The 16,512-nt window shown below is 44.2% G+C and overlaps 1 protein-coding gene across 2 annotated transcripts in view; it reads right to left on the bottom strand.

Moving 5' to 3' along the window:
- Positions 1-16,512, bottom strand: part of SYT10 (synaptotagmin 10) — a 44,855-nt gene that overhangs the window by 3,939 nt on the left and 24,404 nt on the right. For both annotated transcript variants that reach the window (XM_079992721.1, XM_079992720.1), the window contains exons 3-6: positions 9,289-9,853; positions 5,574-5,694; positions 3,385-3,556; positions 1,592-1,721 (exon numbers count right to left, since the gene is read on the bottom strand). In XM_079992721.1, coding sequence (XP_079848847.1) covers positions 1,592-1,721; positions 3,385-3,556; positions 5,574-5,694; positions 9,289-9,853 — 988 coding nt within the window. The remainder of the gene's footprint in view (positions 1-1,591; positions 1,722-3,384; positions 3,557-5,573; positions 5,695-9,288; positions 9,854-16,512) is intronic.

Below are 16,512 nucleotides of genomic sequence, written 5' to 3' on the forward strand. Positions count from 1 at the left end.
GGAGAGTCTTCTAGAAGCGTCTGTTGGTCCAAAAAGAAGATATATTTACTGGATTTGAATATTAAATGGTGCATTATCGTGGGGTCAGAGAAGACTGGTCGTGGAGCTGACATCTAAAACTGGAGATCTGGAGGATGCCCTGGGCATCTTTACAAAAGTACCATCTTCTATATTCATGAGCCCAAGGTGTGCATAGCAATTTTGCAGTTACGTGTGGTTAGTTCACCTCATCATCTATAAAGATTAGCCAAGTGGCTATTTTTGTGTGTGTGGCAAATTTTGTGTTAAAAATGTCTTGACCAATGAAGAAGACTCACTGGGTTGCAGTGTGTTTGGTCTCAAACATTATCAATTTATTGCTTGTCACATCAGTTTGATGTTCAGGCATTATCCTGGATAGATGTGGGTGCATATTATTGTATCTTGGCCATTTTATTTATAGTCTTTTTACATGTTTACATTGTCTTTTGGGATTAAAGTTGGATTTCACTCCTGCATACATTTTAGAAGCATCCAGTAATATTTTTTCTCCTCATTTTAGTCCATGCTACAGTGGGGTTAATGCTATATGCCTCTCCCAACAGAGCAATTGCATTTAATTTGGGGGAAATGGTGTTTGCATTGATAAAGTGTTTTCAAAAACTTTCCTGTAATTCTGATCCTATTCAGCATTTTTTTTTTTTTTAGAAAAGAAGGGAAAAGAAACAGCAGAGAATTCAGTCCCAGATTTTCTGGTTTTGTTTTTGTCTGAAATACACCAGTATGAATGTTGTTAACAGGTGGCATAGAATGTAAAAGAAAGCCATCGAAAAATTGAACTTGCATTCTCTTCTACAGGCTTTTTCAAATAATTTAATGAAATGCCTAATACAAAACAGAGCTTCTGAGCTTTGTTTGGTGGAAAAGATTTTTAGCATCTTCTTTCGTACGTTGTTCTGCACTTAACCTCTTTTTTTTGGTCTCCCTTCACATTTCTATTTGACAAAAATGCTGCCTCATGAAATAGAGAGACCTATTTGTGAAGAAAAAAGCAGAGACATCACCTTACCAACAAAGGTCCATATAGTTAAAGCTATGGTTTTCCCAGTAGTGATGTATGGAAGTGAGAGCTGGACCATAAAGAAGGCTGATCGCCGAAGAATTGATGCTTTTGAATTATGGTGCTGGAGGAGACTCTTGAGAGTCCCGTGGACTGCAAGAAGATCAAACCTCTCCATTCTTAAGGAAATCAGCCCTGAGTGCTCACTGGAAGGACAGATCCTGAAGCTGAGGCTCCAATACTTTGGCCACCTCATGAGAAGAGAAGACTCCCTGGAAAAGACCCTGATGTTGGGAAAGATGGAGGGCACAAGGAGAAGGGGACGGCAGAGGACAAGATGGTTGGACAGTGTTCTCGAAGCTACCAGCATGAGTTTGACCAAACTGCGGGAGGCAGTGGAAGACAGGAGTGCCTGGCGTGCTCTGGTCCATGGAGTCACGAAGAGTCGGACACGACTAAATGACTAAACAACAACAAATTTGTGAAGAAGGTATTACATAAAATAGTGACAATGAGGAGTAGGCTGCTGAAGAGATGCTTTAGTCCTCTTACCTCTACCAAGGGATGCCAGTGGGTTATTGGCTTGCGGGGGTACGCCAGCATTTCATTCCAGTGGTCTCTTCCAAGGCCTTCAGCGTCAAGTCCAGCCCTACATACTCCAATCACCTCATTGTGTCCCACTCTAGGATTAAAGGTGGAGAACAGAACGTCCAAAGGTTATCTACAATGCCATGCGTCCACAAATAATGCAAATGATAGGGAGAGGAGCCACATTCTGCGACAGGAAAAGCTAGATATTTACACCCCAAAGCACCAGGAACATTATATATATATAAATTATTGGGAAGATTAAGGCCGCATGCAACCTTGTATACACTTACCTTGCAGTATGCCCCATTGAATTCTATGGGGCACACTTCTGAGTATACGTGTATATCCCATTGTGTTGATGGTGGTGAAAAGCAGACACAGTACTAAATTTTAATCAACCAAACAAACAGTCATTCCAATTGCGCTGTAATGATGCACCCACTGCCACCTGTTCTGCTTCAGCAAAGTGTCAGCATGAACACATCTCCGTCTATCCATCATGCTCTGTAGGTATCTTGACAACAGTGGATTTTATGTTCTATACTGCCCGGCACACTTTCAAATGTGCCCCTTTAACATTTATTATTTTTGGTGAAAAGCACCATTAGCCCCGAGAGCTAAATCTATTTTACATTTAGTAAGGAAAGGTAAAGAAATTAATAATTAATATTGATCCTTAATATTCAGGATTCTGAAGGAAGCCTGCACAGCAGCAGTTTGGTAGAATAATAATAATAATAATAATAATAATAATAATAATAATAATAATAATTTATTTATTTATACCCCGCCCATCTGGCTAGGCCTCCCCAGCCACTCTGGGTGGCTCCCAACAGAATATTAAAATCATGATAAAACATCAAACATTAAAACTTCCTTAAAGAGGGCTGCCTTCAGATGTCTTCTAAAAGCCAGAAAGTTGTTTATTTCTCAGTTTTTAACCTATTGTGAAAGTGTCTACCTACTTACCATTATTTCTTTACTTATCATATATATAAGGCTGCCATGAGCTCTCTGTGGGTCTATCCTTGAGGTTGGTCCAAAGAGTGGCATACACTCCAACATTTCTCCAATGAAAATAGGGACGTCCTATTCCATAATTATAATTTTACTATTTATACCCCACACATCTTACTGGGTTGCCCCTGCCACTCTGGGCAGCTTCTAACATATATAGAAACATAACAGAACATTAAGCATTTTTTTTTAAAAAAATCCCTATACAGGATTGCCTTCAGATGGCTCGGGGGTCGGATAACTCCATACCCCCCAACATTTCTCCAATGAAAATAGAGACATCCTAAGGAAAAGTGGGACATTCCGGGATCAAATCAGAAACCAAGACAGCTTCTCTAAATCAGGGACGTCCCTGGAAACTAGGGACACTTGGAGGGTCTGGATTGGTGCAGAATATGGTGACTAGGTTGCTTGTGGGGGTAAACTACTGCCAACATACTATATAACACCTTGCTTGTTGGGCTTGCCTAGGCTACCAATCTGCTATTGGGCAAAATACAAGGTTTTGGTACATGCAAAACTGTCTACAGCTCAGGAGCAGTTTACTTGACAGACTGCCTTATACCTTGTATACCCAGCAAGTCCCTGCTTTAGGTCAGTATAAAGATAACACCTGTCATTATTATTCTTACAACAACAACAACAACAACAACAACAACAACAGATTACTATAGCACCTGCTCTTCTTGAATCTCCCTCCCCCAAAAAAAATCAAAAAAGAGAAAAATGCAGCATACCGGTCATAGTCCATAACGGCGATGGAGAGGCTGACTTGGTCCACATTCTCTGGAGGGATGTCAAAAACGATGGCCTCACTGTATACTGGATTGAGAGTGTTTTTCTTTGTAGTTGTTTTTCTTTTTTTCAGGCGCCGACCATCGCACATCAGGGACACTTTGACGTATGGATCTGAGATAACAGGAACGGAGGTCAACACAACCGGGTAGGAGGACATCAACAGTTCTCATGTACAGTAGAAGGTTTGGTTCCACCACAAATACAGAGGAAGCTGCCCTATATGGAGTCAAGACATTGGTCTATCTAGTTCTGTTGATACCAACTGGCAGTGGCTCTCCAGGGTTTCAAGCAGGGATCCTTCCCAGTCTGAGCAGGAGACACCATGAATTAAGTCTGGTACCTTCTGCACGCAAAGCCTGTCTCCTATCACCAATGTACACTAGATGATGTGCTCAACAGTGGCTGCTAGCCATGATAGCTATGTTCTCTCTTCCTTGTCAGAGACATTATGCCTCTGGATATCAGTTGCTGGGAATCACAGGTGGGCAAAGTGCTCTTATGCTCATGTCCGGCTTGCAGGCTTCCCACAAGTATCTGGTTGGCCACTGTGAGAATAGGATCATTGGCTGATCCAGCAGGCTTGCCTTATGTCCTTGTATCCAGAAATGACACCCATTTATTCAGGGCGGTGAAAAGCCCAACATGCCAAACCAGATGCAATGTCATTTGGGGTGCAGATTGTCACTGTTTTTGGCTGGGATTCAGTCACATCCCTGCAAGTTCCAGTGGCTTAATAAAAAGCGGATTTGGTGCTTTTGTGAGACCACCTCCTTGAAAAATTGGACTTTTTTTTTTGCAATAAAGAGTGATGGGAAAATGCACTGGAATGGGTGTGATAATGACTGTGTGGTGCAACTTCATATAAGCTCCCCCCAAGCAAACTGAATTCTTGGTACTGTCATAGACTGGCTAGATGCAGAGGAGTGGTGGGAGGCACCAGCAGGGCAACCCCCAGGAAAAGAAGGCTGAGATGCAGCAGCAGGCAGCTACCATGGCAACAACAGAAGGGGGGCCAGGGTGGGTGGGCAACAGCGGGTTGCCTGAGGGCAGCCCCGAGCTCTGCCAGTCTGAGTGCCTGCCAGTGTGGCCCCACCCCTGTGCCTCACCACTGCCACCTGTGTGCCAGCCAGCCTGTCTGAGAGGAAGGAAGGGAGAATGTGCCACCACTGCCACCCACTGAGGAGGGAGGAAGAGGAAGGCGAGAAAGTGCCTCCCAGGCTCTGTTCACCCTTTGTGGTCTCTGTGTGCTCCCCCCCGCAACACTTGCCCCACCCTGGGTGATGGCAACCCATGCTATGCCACTGCAGAGCAAGGTGTGGCATTAGGACTCAGAATCCCAGACAAAACATGTACTAATCTGCACCAAGACAAGCCGAAGAAAACACGGAACAAATGGAAGCATGGATAGCAAACTAATTCAGCAAACTAAACAGAACATACTTCTATGTATGTATGTATGTATGTATGTATGTATATATGTATGTATAGAATTGCATCCTAAAGCAGCTGCAAAATGCACAGAAGCTGTCACAAGTTAAGAACATTGCTAATGGCGTTTGTAGTGCACTAAGTGACATTTATCAGGAATATGTCAAGGTCTTGGAATGAGGAAATAAAGCACATGATGGTATTCCTTTGTTTGTTATCTGGAAGCTAAAATGACACAGAGTCTCACACATTGTTTAAACCCAAAGCAAACAGAGGGAAGGTTTCATCTGGGCAGAAGAAGGGTGTCCCCGAGTACTTTTTCCAGCTCAGAGTAATCTTCCTCAATCAATCAATCAATCAATCAATCAATCATGGGAAGATACAGAATTCCTCTCTCTCCCTTGAATCTTTTCCCCTGCTCAAGAAAAAGCAGCTTGGGGGAGGCAATTTTGAGCTGTGGGTGTTGAGAACTGACAGGAAAGGAGAGGTCTAAGCAGTTGCTTCCACTCAGACTGTCTATTGTTTTGCTTTTTGTTTTCAAAAGTGAAGGAAAGAAATATAAGAGATCCACGTATTGTTGAATTCTCCTCGTCTGTGAACTCAAGATCAAATGCCCTGAAATCCTGAAGGTAAGAGCCCTTCCCCAGAGAGTCATCACCACCCACAGGTGAAGCTAAGCGAAAAGGAACATTGCACTTACCTGATGAGCCAGTGATGTCCATAGCTTTAAGATTTCTGCATTTGATGACTGTGAGGGTCATCCTCCCTGCTGTTGGCAAATAACAAAGGGAAAACATGATCTCCCCCAAATCTATGCTTTCCTGAAAAAAACAAGCACAAACAAAAACATATTTTATAACAGGAATGGGCCACCTTTTCCAGCTTGAGGGACACATTCCTTCATGGGCAACCTTCTGGACGGGGGGACCTCCACGCCAGTGGTGGGTGGAGCAAGGGGCAACAGATGTGGTGAACATCAGGGCTGAGTCTATCAGCATGCCCTGATTCTTGATCTTGTGTTGATCAGCTAGGAGTTCATGGATTCCACTGATGGCAAGAAGCCTGAATGCCTCCAAAGTCCTGGGGTTGCCACTGAAAGGAGGAAACTGCTCCTGATGAAACAAGAAACTTGGGTAGGCACTGGAGAACAGGGGCAGGTCAACTATTTTGGGTGATTTGTAGGAGATTAGCCAGGGGGAGGCCAGGACTTTCTGCTTCCTCCAGTTGTTTAACAATAGCAACTGCAAAAAGAACCTGCGGGTGGGGGTGCTAGACCACTGAAAGAAAGGTTTTCATGGGTGCAACCAGAAATGAATATTTGGGTGAAATGACTCTGAGCTCAGTTTTGGCAAATAATATAACATTTCTGTGCTGTGCTGGGATGTACCCTGCTCCTTAATTCTGATTGTACGTCTCATCCCATCCCCTACACCACTACTTTGCACCTGGTTTGGGCTGGATGTTGATGATTTAGTAAAATCCCAAGGTAGAGCCCACATGTTTGAAGGCTGCAAACCTTAGATCAGGGGGTGGGGGCCTGCTTTGCCTATAGAAAGGCCAGGTTGGGTTCCTGGCATCTCCAATTAAGTGGATCATATAGAAGTGGTGCAAAATAATAAAAGGTCTCCACCCGAGACCCTGGAGACCGGGTGCCATCCAGAGTAGGCTGAGCTAGCTGGATAACCACTCTGACCTTTGTTACTAAATCTACAGAGAAAGCTTTGCTTGCTGCACACAGCAACTCATTTCCAGCTGAAAGGTTGGAGCTCTCAATCCATGCTTCTTCTTTTTCCGCAAAGCGGCAAGGTTATTATTTAAAATTCTAAAAAGCAGTTCATTACCAGCAAGTCAGGATACAGCCACAGTAAGCCACACACTATAATTGGCCTTGTGTGTCTCGGAGAGCTGAAGGCACTTGTACTAATGTCAGAAGGCAAGAACAGCAATAATGTTCAGCTGCATGCGTATTAGCAGGTCTCTAACGATAGTGTTCTATTTTAGAGGACAAAAGTCTTGCTCAAAATGAAGCACTGGATGATCCTTGAGGCTCTGTATAGGGTATGATGGCCTCACTCTTTTTTTCATGCTGGTGGGCCATTTTGATATTTTTAAAGAACCATCAGATGTAATTTGAAAGCCTTGCAATCTGAAGTATTTAATGTGATGCAGTATTTACTTAAGTCGCAGGCGTATCAAAGGATATGGAGAAAGCTGCAGTGTGGCATGGATTAAAGTTGCAAGCCTAGCCTCTAAATGAGTAACCTCCACTGAATTAAATGAGACTTACTTCTGGGTAGACCCTTAAATTCACAGCATTAGGCTGACACCTATTTTTATGTTCTAGAACAGGCATATCAATGTGGCACCCCTATATATTTGAGGAGTGCTATCTATAACGAAACTATCCCCTTCTTTTTGTGTACTGTTTCCTCCATATTCAGTTCATTGAAACACTGATGAGTATCTCAGAGATGCTTAGAGCAGTGGCTGGGAACCTGTGGCTCTCTAGATGTTGCTGGACTTTATTTTAATAACTGAAGAGCAGCTCTTGGTAGCTACTGGTTGGCACTTGTCATTCTCTGCTTCCTTGAATGCCCCAGGCACAGTGTTGTTTCAGGGCATATGTGTGTGGTGGTGTCATTTTAAAAAGTGGTGGTGGTGAGGTGCACCATTTTCTCCCCCCCCCCCAAATGACACACTGCCTTCAGCATTTGAGGGTGAAGGGAGAGGGAGGTGGCCATCAGTTAGTGATTGCTAAGAGGGATGTCAGCTAACTCCCATGAGAACTTGGGACCAAAAAAATTCGAGCATCCTGATTTTGATCAGCAGGATGTTGGAGGGTATGTCATTGTATTATTAATGGAACTCAGGGCAGCAAACATACAAGGGCTAAAAGAATTAAAACATATTTTAAACAATTCCAGACTGGGACAGATCTTTGTTTAAAAGGCTTGTTGATATTTCATACATTGAAATAAATGGACATGACTAACTTAGGTCTATTAATTTCAGTGAGTCTGCTGTGAGTCAAACCAAGTTGTACACAACCCTATTTTTTGTATATCTGTTTAATTGTTTAAGGTTCATTCTATGGCTTTTCCTGGTATTATGTTGTTACCCGTGGCCCATTTATTTCATCCTTGAAGATCAGTGTGACATTAATGAATTGCTTTCTTTTTAGATATCTAATAGTAAATTGATTGATTAAAAATCATGATTTCAGGGGCAGACATTTCTAATGTGATCAGAAAGAGATTATCTCCATCCTGCACACATCCTGCTCCCAATGTGTGAAGAGCATCATACTCCTTCACTGCCTCAAGGACATTTTCTTTCATGACAGACTCCATGTCTGTCCATTCTCAATGACACTCTCATGGACATTGTCCATTCTCCTTCACAACATGCAGCTGAGAAGCCAAAGGATGATGGGAGATTTTTTAATGGTTGTGACTGGTTCAAAGGTAATGAAACAAAAATTAGGAATAGATGAACCGTTTTTTTATAGTGGGAAAGAGGTAAACAATGGATCCCATAAAGATCTGTACTGGGATCTACAAAAGGTGCAGACAAATGATCAAGGAGATGGACAATTATTCCATGAGGAAAGCTTACAGTAGTTGGAGTTTTTTTTATAGCTTAGCTGGGGAAAAGGTGAATAAAGGGAACCATTTCAGGGTTGTATGAAATTATGTATATTGTGGAGAAATTTGGTAGGCCCAACTTCTCCCTCTGTCATAATACTAGAATCTGGGGTCATCCAATGAGTCTGAAAGTTGGGAGATTCAGGACAGACAAAACAAAGTACTTTTTCACACAATCCTTCTTCATGGTGTGGAGAAAGTGGATAGGTATAACTAACCCCTCTCTTGTAAAATAGACAAAAGTACTTATGCGCACAGTGTTTAGTTAAAGCAGTGGAATTTGTAGTGATGGCCACCAACTTGGGCAGCTTCAAAGGGGGATTAGACAAAATTATGAGGGTAGGGCTATCAATGGCTGCCTGTTATGATAACTGTGTACTGTGTACTGTGTATGATAACTGATAACCTTGAGGATCAGAAAAAGTATGCCTTTTAATACCAGCTGCTGAGAGGACAGGAGTGGGAGAATGCAATTGTTTTCATGTCTTGCCTGTGAGCTTCTCAAAGGTATCTGGTTGGCCGCTGTGGAAACAGAATACTATCTGAACTAGCAGGACACTTACGTTCTTATCTGAGATAGGACAGGACTGAACATTCTCCTCCCAACTGTAAAGTGCAGGATATTTACCATCTTTCTATCTGGCAGTTATTGATGTGGGGAAAGTATGCATCTGAATCTTAGTATATTGGTGAAGTGATCTTTGTCCTACAAAGTACAATAATTCATGATCTTTTTATATCACGTATCACATTTTGAGATATGCTACTTACTGCAGTGGCACAATGGATGTCTTTCCATACTGTGGCCTCTCTAGAGAGATCGGAGACCTCAAAAAAGTTATCCAGAATGACTTCTCCAATCATATCATGTCTAGAAAATCTGTCAAAATCATATACACTGAAATGTAGTTTCCTGTTGCAAAGTTGATCATAGGCTACAGGAAACTGAAAGGTTTCATTGAAGACAGGGTTTAACGTCTTTCTGTGGACCCGTGTCTGAAACTTTTTTTTCCTGTCTGGAAGAAGGTAGATTTTCACATAGGGATCTGATGTACCAGTGAAGTCTTTAGCTGGTAGTTCCAAGGCTTTGACAATGGTAACCAAAAGCATCTCATTTTCATAATCATACTTAAGGGTAAAGTTGAGTTTCCCACAAGTTTTCACATCCTCTTTCTGGCCTTCTGAATCCACAGACTTCTGTTTATAAAGTTCCGGTTTTATCCTTCCAATGCTGGTTGTTGTCTCCCCTCTTTGTAAAACAGGATCTGTCCCCATGTTAAAATCAATGCTGGACACCTGCATTTGCCTTGGCAGATGCCTCCTGAAGGAATTGTGCCTGCATGCGTAAAGACAAAGAAATTAACACTGATAATCTCAAAGGGAAAGAGAATGACTTTCATATAGCTAAAAATGAGAGGAGTAAATCAACCACGCACATTTAACAAGTTTCCATTACTGTTATAACTCTCTGGAGAGAACAATTACTAACAACACTAGGTAATCCAGGAAGATAATTCAGTGATTCAGTTCAAGAAGAATGTTGACAATTTGGAAGACAACAACAAACAACAGCAGCAGCAAATATAGAGGAGAGCTACAAAAATTACAAAGGGTTTAGAAAGCAAGTTCTATTTGGTAGACTGAAGGGAATGGCCATGCTTAACCTAGAAAAAAGAATCTTGATGGAAAATGGGTACCCTATTTCTGGCCAGTGTGTATTAGAGCAGCAAAAGGCAAAAACGAAAGTGTCAAGTTGCTCAAGAGAAGCTGAGACCCATGGCAGAGACCACTGAGGAATGCTGATATGTGAGAGCAGGCATCAGCAAACTTTTTCAGCAGGGGGCCGGTCCACTGTCCCTCAGACCTTGTGGGGGGCTGGACTATATTTTGAAAAAAGAAGAATAAAGAATTCCTATGCCCCACGAATAACCCAGAGATGCATTTTAAATCAAAGGGCACATTCTACACATGTAAAAACATGCTGATTCCCAGACTGTCCGTTGGCTGGATTTAGAAGGCGATTGGGCTGGATCTGGCCCCCAGGCCTTAGTTTGCCTACCCATGTGTGAGAAAATGTATTGGTCATAGTCTGTTCCCACCTCACAGGCAATTGTTGGCTGCTACAAATGATAACCATTACAAGTGAATTAACCAGACAAGATCTCGAGGGACAAGGGTGCAAACCTGAATTTTTTTTTTGGGGGGATAAGTCCTGCCCTGCATAATCAATCACATGACAGGGCATGCATACACCATTTGAACGGCAATGCCCATTGACTTGGGGGGGGGCAGCCCCCTCAAGTATTTTATTGGGGTGTGTGTGTGAAGAGACCTTGGCCCCTAGGAGTTGGTTCCTATGTTCAGGGATGATGAGAGTTGCAGTTCAGTGACATTTAAGAATTCTGGGTCCAATTCATTAATAAGATGGCTATCCGTATTAATTTGAAGCATTTCCAGAAACCTGATTGTGCCACAAACCCCACAAAGCTCCGCTGGTTGCTTGATGGTTAACAACCTAAAAAAGAGAGGAAGCCTTTCTTTTTAACATGCAGAAAAGGATGAGAATGGAAGCAGGAGAAGATCAGTAGAGGGCAGGTTACAAAGGCAAATATTCCCCTGCTGTTTAACCAGATCTGAATTCAATAAGACAGGGGGGAACAATGTTCAAGTGTTCTGTTGAGTACTTTGCCCTGTAGATTACATTGCTTAATTAAAACATTGTTGTTGTTTTTTAAAAAAAACACTTTTCTTTTTTTGCAAGAACAAAACCCTGTACTTTTTTATTTTTGCAAGGACATATATGTACTGTCATTAAGAGGCAGTGTGTCTGCATGTCCCCTGTTATCCATGCATGGGGAAGGTAGCTGTACCTGTTTAGCACTCTTCAGGTTCTCCATTTTTAGAGTGCACTGAAATAAAGAAGAGACCCAGCTGTGACACTCGCTCTTTCGTACCGGGAGTACAAATTGTCCATGAGGAAACTATTGTGTTGTACTTCATGAAAAAGCACTCTTTCCATTTACACCCAGAGTGTCTGCTAAATGGAAAACCCTCAAGTACTGTAGCCATCTTTTGTTGAACAGGAATGTCAGACTGAACTAAGTGGAAGCCGCACAGATGTAAGCCTGTTTACTCCCACTGTCTCTTCATCACATTTCATCTGAGCACTCTGACTGCATTCAGATGCAATAATCAGCTGTGGTTTATCAATATGTAAATGCACTCTGGGCTTATGCACCCATTTCATGTATTTATTACATTCGTATCCTACCCCAAGGATATTAAGGCAGTGAATATCCCATTTCTTCTCCCCGACAACAACCCTGTGAAGTAGCTTAGGTTGAGAAGGAGCGCATTTAGCATCCTGGAATCAAATATGTAATAATATTAGTTTAGTTATGTCTGTTTGTATAGTCATGCTTGTGGAGGTAGCTAGGAGGGCTTTATCCATCTTTGGCTAGCTGTGGCGTTACTTAGAATAGCTGGACCTGACCTTTGCCATTCATGCCCTAGTTACATCCATACTGAACTACTGCAATACCACTTGCTGGAAGCTGCAGGAGGGCAGAATGTTCTTGTGTTCAGGTCCTGCTTGAAGATTTCCCACAGGTATCTGGGTGGCCATTGTGAGAACAGGACGCTGGAATAAATAGGCCATTGGCCTGATTCAGCCGGCTCTTCTCATGCTCTTTTGTTCTGTGTTCTGTGTGGCTGCAGAAGCTGCAGTTTGTCCAAAATGTCGCTCACGAACTGGGCCGTAGAATGTTGAACCTATGCCAGCTATGTTTGCTGTCTGTAACCAAGTAACCAATTTGAAGGCTCAAACTGAAGGGCTTCTTTGAAAAGTCCATGACAGACGAGGGCCCCAGGACCATTGTTTACCATATGACCATGACCACGCCCTGAGAGCGGAACCAGAGGGCCTGCCCTTTGTCCCATCTCTGCTGAAAATATGATGGGCAAGTACAAGGGGTTTTTGGGTGCTGGCACTCAAATGATGGAATGCAGTCCCTGGGGAGATAGAATCACAGAAGGTGGAAGAGACCACAAGGGTAATTTCTTCCAAGCCCCTGCAATGCAGGAATCTTTTTGCCCAATGTGGGGCTCGTACCCATGATCTTGAGAGATGCAACAGGCTCATTCTCTTCCCGTTTTCAGCCAAGTGGAAAACTTAATGCTCTGCTGTTTTAAGTTATCTTTGTTTTAGCCTGTCCACTTTTAGCTTTTACTGATTAGGATTCTTTACAAATGAGACCAGCACTAACGTGCTGCACTGTGGTGTGTTCGTGTTCACTGTTTCAGTCTCTCTGTTATGGTCTGTTATACTCAATCCCATTCCCTCTCCCACCTGATTTTCCATTTCTCCCCTTTTACAGTCAGCTGAGCAGACCCTCTCCTCATTGGCTCTAATTTTTGGACTTCTGCAAACTTACTTTTTCCCAAAGCCTGTGGATACTTACCTTTTCCGCATGGACGGTGCTATTTTCACGACATAGGGAACACTGGTGCCAATGTCTGAGGCTGTGTTAGGCTTCCCATGTGACTTCCAGTATTCATGAAGTCATGTGTGAGACCTCTGACATGAGCTCTGAGGCCCCGCGAAGCCTCGGAAGCACTGCTGCTGCTCTCTGACATAATGTGACATCATGATGTCATGACGTCACATTACAGTGGTACCTCAGGTTACAGACGCTTCAGGTTACAGACTCCGCTAACCCAGAAATAGTACCTTGGGTTAAGAACTTTGCTTCAGGATGAGATCAGAAATCGCGCGGCGGCAGTGGGAGGCCCCAATAGCTAAAGTGGTACCTCAGGTTTCAGGTTAAGAATGGACCTCCGGAACGAATTAAGTTCTTAACCCGAGGTACCACTGTACTTTGTAGGCGCCATTGGGCACCCATAATCTGGGGACCAAGTCGGCGCCCTTGAGAAGCAACAGCATTCATGTCTGGACATTGGAATAATGAATATTTTGCAATAATAATAAAAGCAGCAGCAGCAGCAGCAGCAGCAGCAGCAGAAGAAGAAGAAGAAGAAGAAGAAGAAGAAGAAGAAGAAGGCAGTCTCTTAGTCTGAGCCATTGGAATGGGACAGACTATAGATTAAAATAGCAAAGGTCTTACGATTGCCTTTCTTTGATGATGATATGGGAGGTGATTCAACTGCCATTTTCAAATATCTGAAGGGTTGTCAGATGGAGCAAGTTTGTTTTGAGCTGTTTCGGAGGGCAGGACTTGAACCAATGGATTCAAATTACAAGAAAGGCGAAAGAACTTTCCAACGGTCAGAGCTGTTTGACAGTGGAATGGACTCCCTCAGAACGGACTCCTTCACTGGAGGTTTCTGAACAGACGGCCATCTGTCAGGGAATCTTTAGCTGTGGGTGGCTGCATTGCAGGAAGTTGGATTAGACGGCCTTTGGGGTACATTTTCCAACTCTTCAATTCTATGATTTTATATTGCCACAGTCATTTTCAGCTGCCCTGTTTCTGAAAGAGTAACCGTACATCTGCTCACCCCCTGCTTTTTCCTTTCAAAGGAATGTGAGATGTCTTTTCCAAGTTGCCAAATGCTCTGTTAAAATTCAAAACGCCCATTTCAAAGTACAGAATGATGTAATCACTAAATTGCAATCTCCCTCTGCCATACCCTTCTATCTTTTGAAGTGCTGCAATGTTATATATGCCACTAACAGTTATTCCCAGGCGGGTGTAATGTAAAGTAGCACTTTCGCTCTAGTAAGCCAATGTCCCGATGCCACGGCAGTTTGCACGGGTTCCGAGTCACAACATTTCAGTGATAGGGCTAATTGATGCGTTAATTATTTAAATGCGTCGTCGTTCCCATGGCAACATGGGAATGCTTTTCCGAGTCTGCAGGAACAATGGGCCTTCATGTGACTGCTGCGCCGAAGTATCAGAAGAGCGGCCAATTAGGTAGCTGGGATGCGGCAACGTTAATGGCTCACACCTGCTGCCCTGTTTTCCCAGGCTGGTGTACTGCACTGTGATTTGTTGTATTGCTCGGGGCACTGTTTCATCTCTCCAGCTCCCCGGGTGAATTAAAAAATGCAACCTTTGCCAGCACTTAGATCCTGGACTACAAAAGCCTTCAGACACCTGGCAACCTGGTTAAGGTTGGAAGCTCATAGAATGGCAGCGAAGTTTCAATTCAGACAGTGGATTTTTTAAAATGGAAATTGGCTGCACAGAAGCAATGGAAGAGAAAACAGCCAGCTGGATTCCTCCAGCAGGTTCTGTGCATCCCTAGTCACCCTCTACATACACCCTCTACATACATTTAGTAGAAGACTAAATATAGTCAAACTGCCCCCAGCCTTATCCAGGGACTTCCAATCTCTGCCCAGCTCTCCATTGTTCCACAACTGTCCCTGCTCCCGTTTCCCCTCCTGCTCTTGCAAGTTCTATTGCCCAAAAACTTACTTGACAAATCTGATCTAGGAAACTCGGAGGGTCTCAGAGAGACAATCATGTCTGTGGTAGATGGGTTTTCAGTTTGCTTGCTTAGGATGGACCTGGTGGGAGTGCTTCTTGACCCCACATTTTCTTGGAATCAAAGGCGACCCACAGCATTTCCCCTCAGCTTCATCTGATTTGTTGGTTGTGCAAGGTAGACACACAGACTCAGTTTTGGATGCTCCGAACCAGCATGGGAGCTCAAAACACTCATATAGTGAAATATACTCAGAGTCGCAAAGTGATTTCATGCTCTTTATTCAGCTCATAGTGGTGAGGAGGAATGAATGTCCCCTCAGTATCTGCTTTATATACATTATTTACACAATGGGCTGCACATGATTGGCTAATTCCGGAATTCTACTGTAAGCCAATCAGGTTGTGGATTCACTTCAATCTGGAGCATGATTGGGTGGTTCCTGCCAACCAATCATACTGCTGCATTGTTCTAGGACCAATCAGATTGCTGCAGTCTGAATCCTATTGTTCTAGGACCAATCAGACTGCTGCAGTTTGGATCCTATTCGACTCAGTACATAACACCCCTCCCCTCTAAGTTCCAGTCCTGCCCGGGAGGTCGCATTCATAGTCCTCAAGGTACGCTGGCGGCCTATGTGTGCGTTGCGGCCTGGGGTGTTCCCTGGTCCGGGGTTCAGGTTCTGGCTCGTGTTCCAAGGATGCTGGCTGTGATGGGGCTGTTTGGTCTGGCATAACCGGCTCGCTCAGTCGTGATTCTGGTTCCGGTGTCCTTTCGGCCTCACGGGTCCTCTCTGTATTTACTGATTCTGCCTCTCCTGCTGGCCCCTGCTGCTCTATGAGCCTCACTGCCCCACTGTTCCCTTGGGACTCCTCTGACCCGTCCTCCTCCTCCTGGTTTTCTCCCGGGAATCGTCGGCGTATCTGGTCGCAGTGGCGGCGCCAGCATTGCCCCCCATCTGTTAGCACCTCGTACAACACGGGGCCAGTGACCCTCGTGACTGTGGCAGGTACCCATGCAGGGCCTGCCCCAAAATTCTTTGCGTACACTGGGTCCTGGGCCTCAAAGGTCCGGGGGTTCCTGCCGTCCCCCACCACTACCTCATCCTGAGCTCTATCGGGGTGAAGGCGGTCCAATCTGATTGCAAGGCGCCGACCCATTAGTAGTTCAGCGGGGCTCCGGCCAGTCGTTGAGCTGGGGGTGCTGTGCTATGCTAGAAGGAATGTGGCAAGGCGGTACTCCCAATCCCCTTGTCTCATGCGGCGAAGGGTTTCCTTGGTGGTCCGCACCATGCGTTCTGCTTGGCCATTGGTGGCAGGGTGGAATGGCGCCGAACGGATGTGGCGGATGGCGTTCTGCGCTGTGAAGGTTTGGAATTCTCCTGACGTAAATGCAGTCCCGTTGTCTGAGACGAGAGTGTCAGGGAGCCCGTGGGTTGCAAACAGCCTGCGTAGTACCCGGATGGCTGCAGACGTAGAAGTGGATGGTACCAGTGCGACTTCCAGCCATTTGGTGTAGGAGTCCACCACTATCAAGAATGTT

This window comes from Podarcis cretensis (genome assembly GCF_951804945.1).
Source record: "Podarcis cretensis genome assembly, chromosome: 10".
Classification (NCBI taxonomy): domain Eukaryota; kingdom Metazoa; phylum Chordata; class Lepidosauria; order Squamata; family Lacertidae; genus Podarcis; species Podarcis cretensis.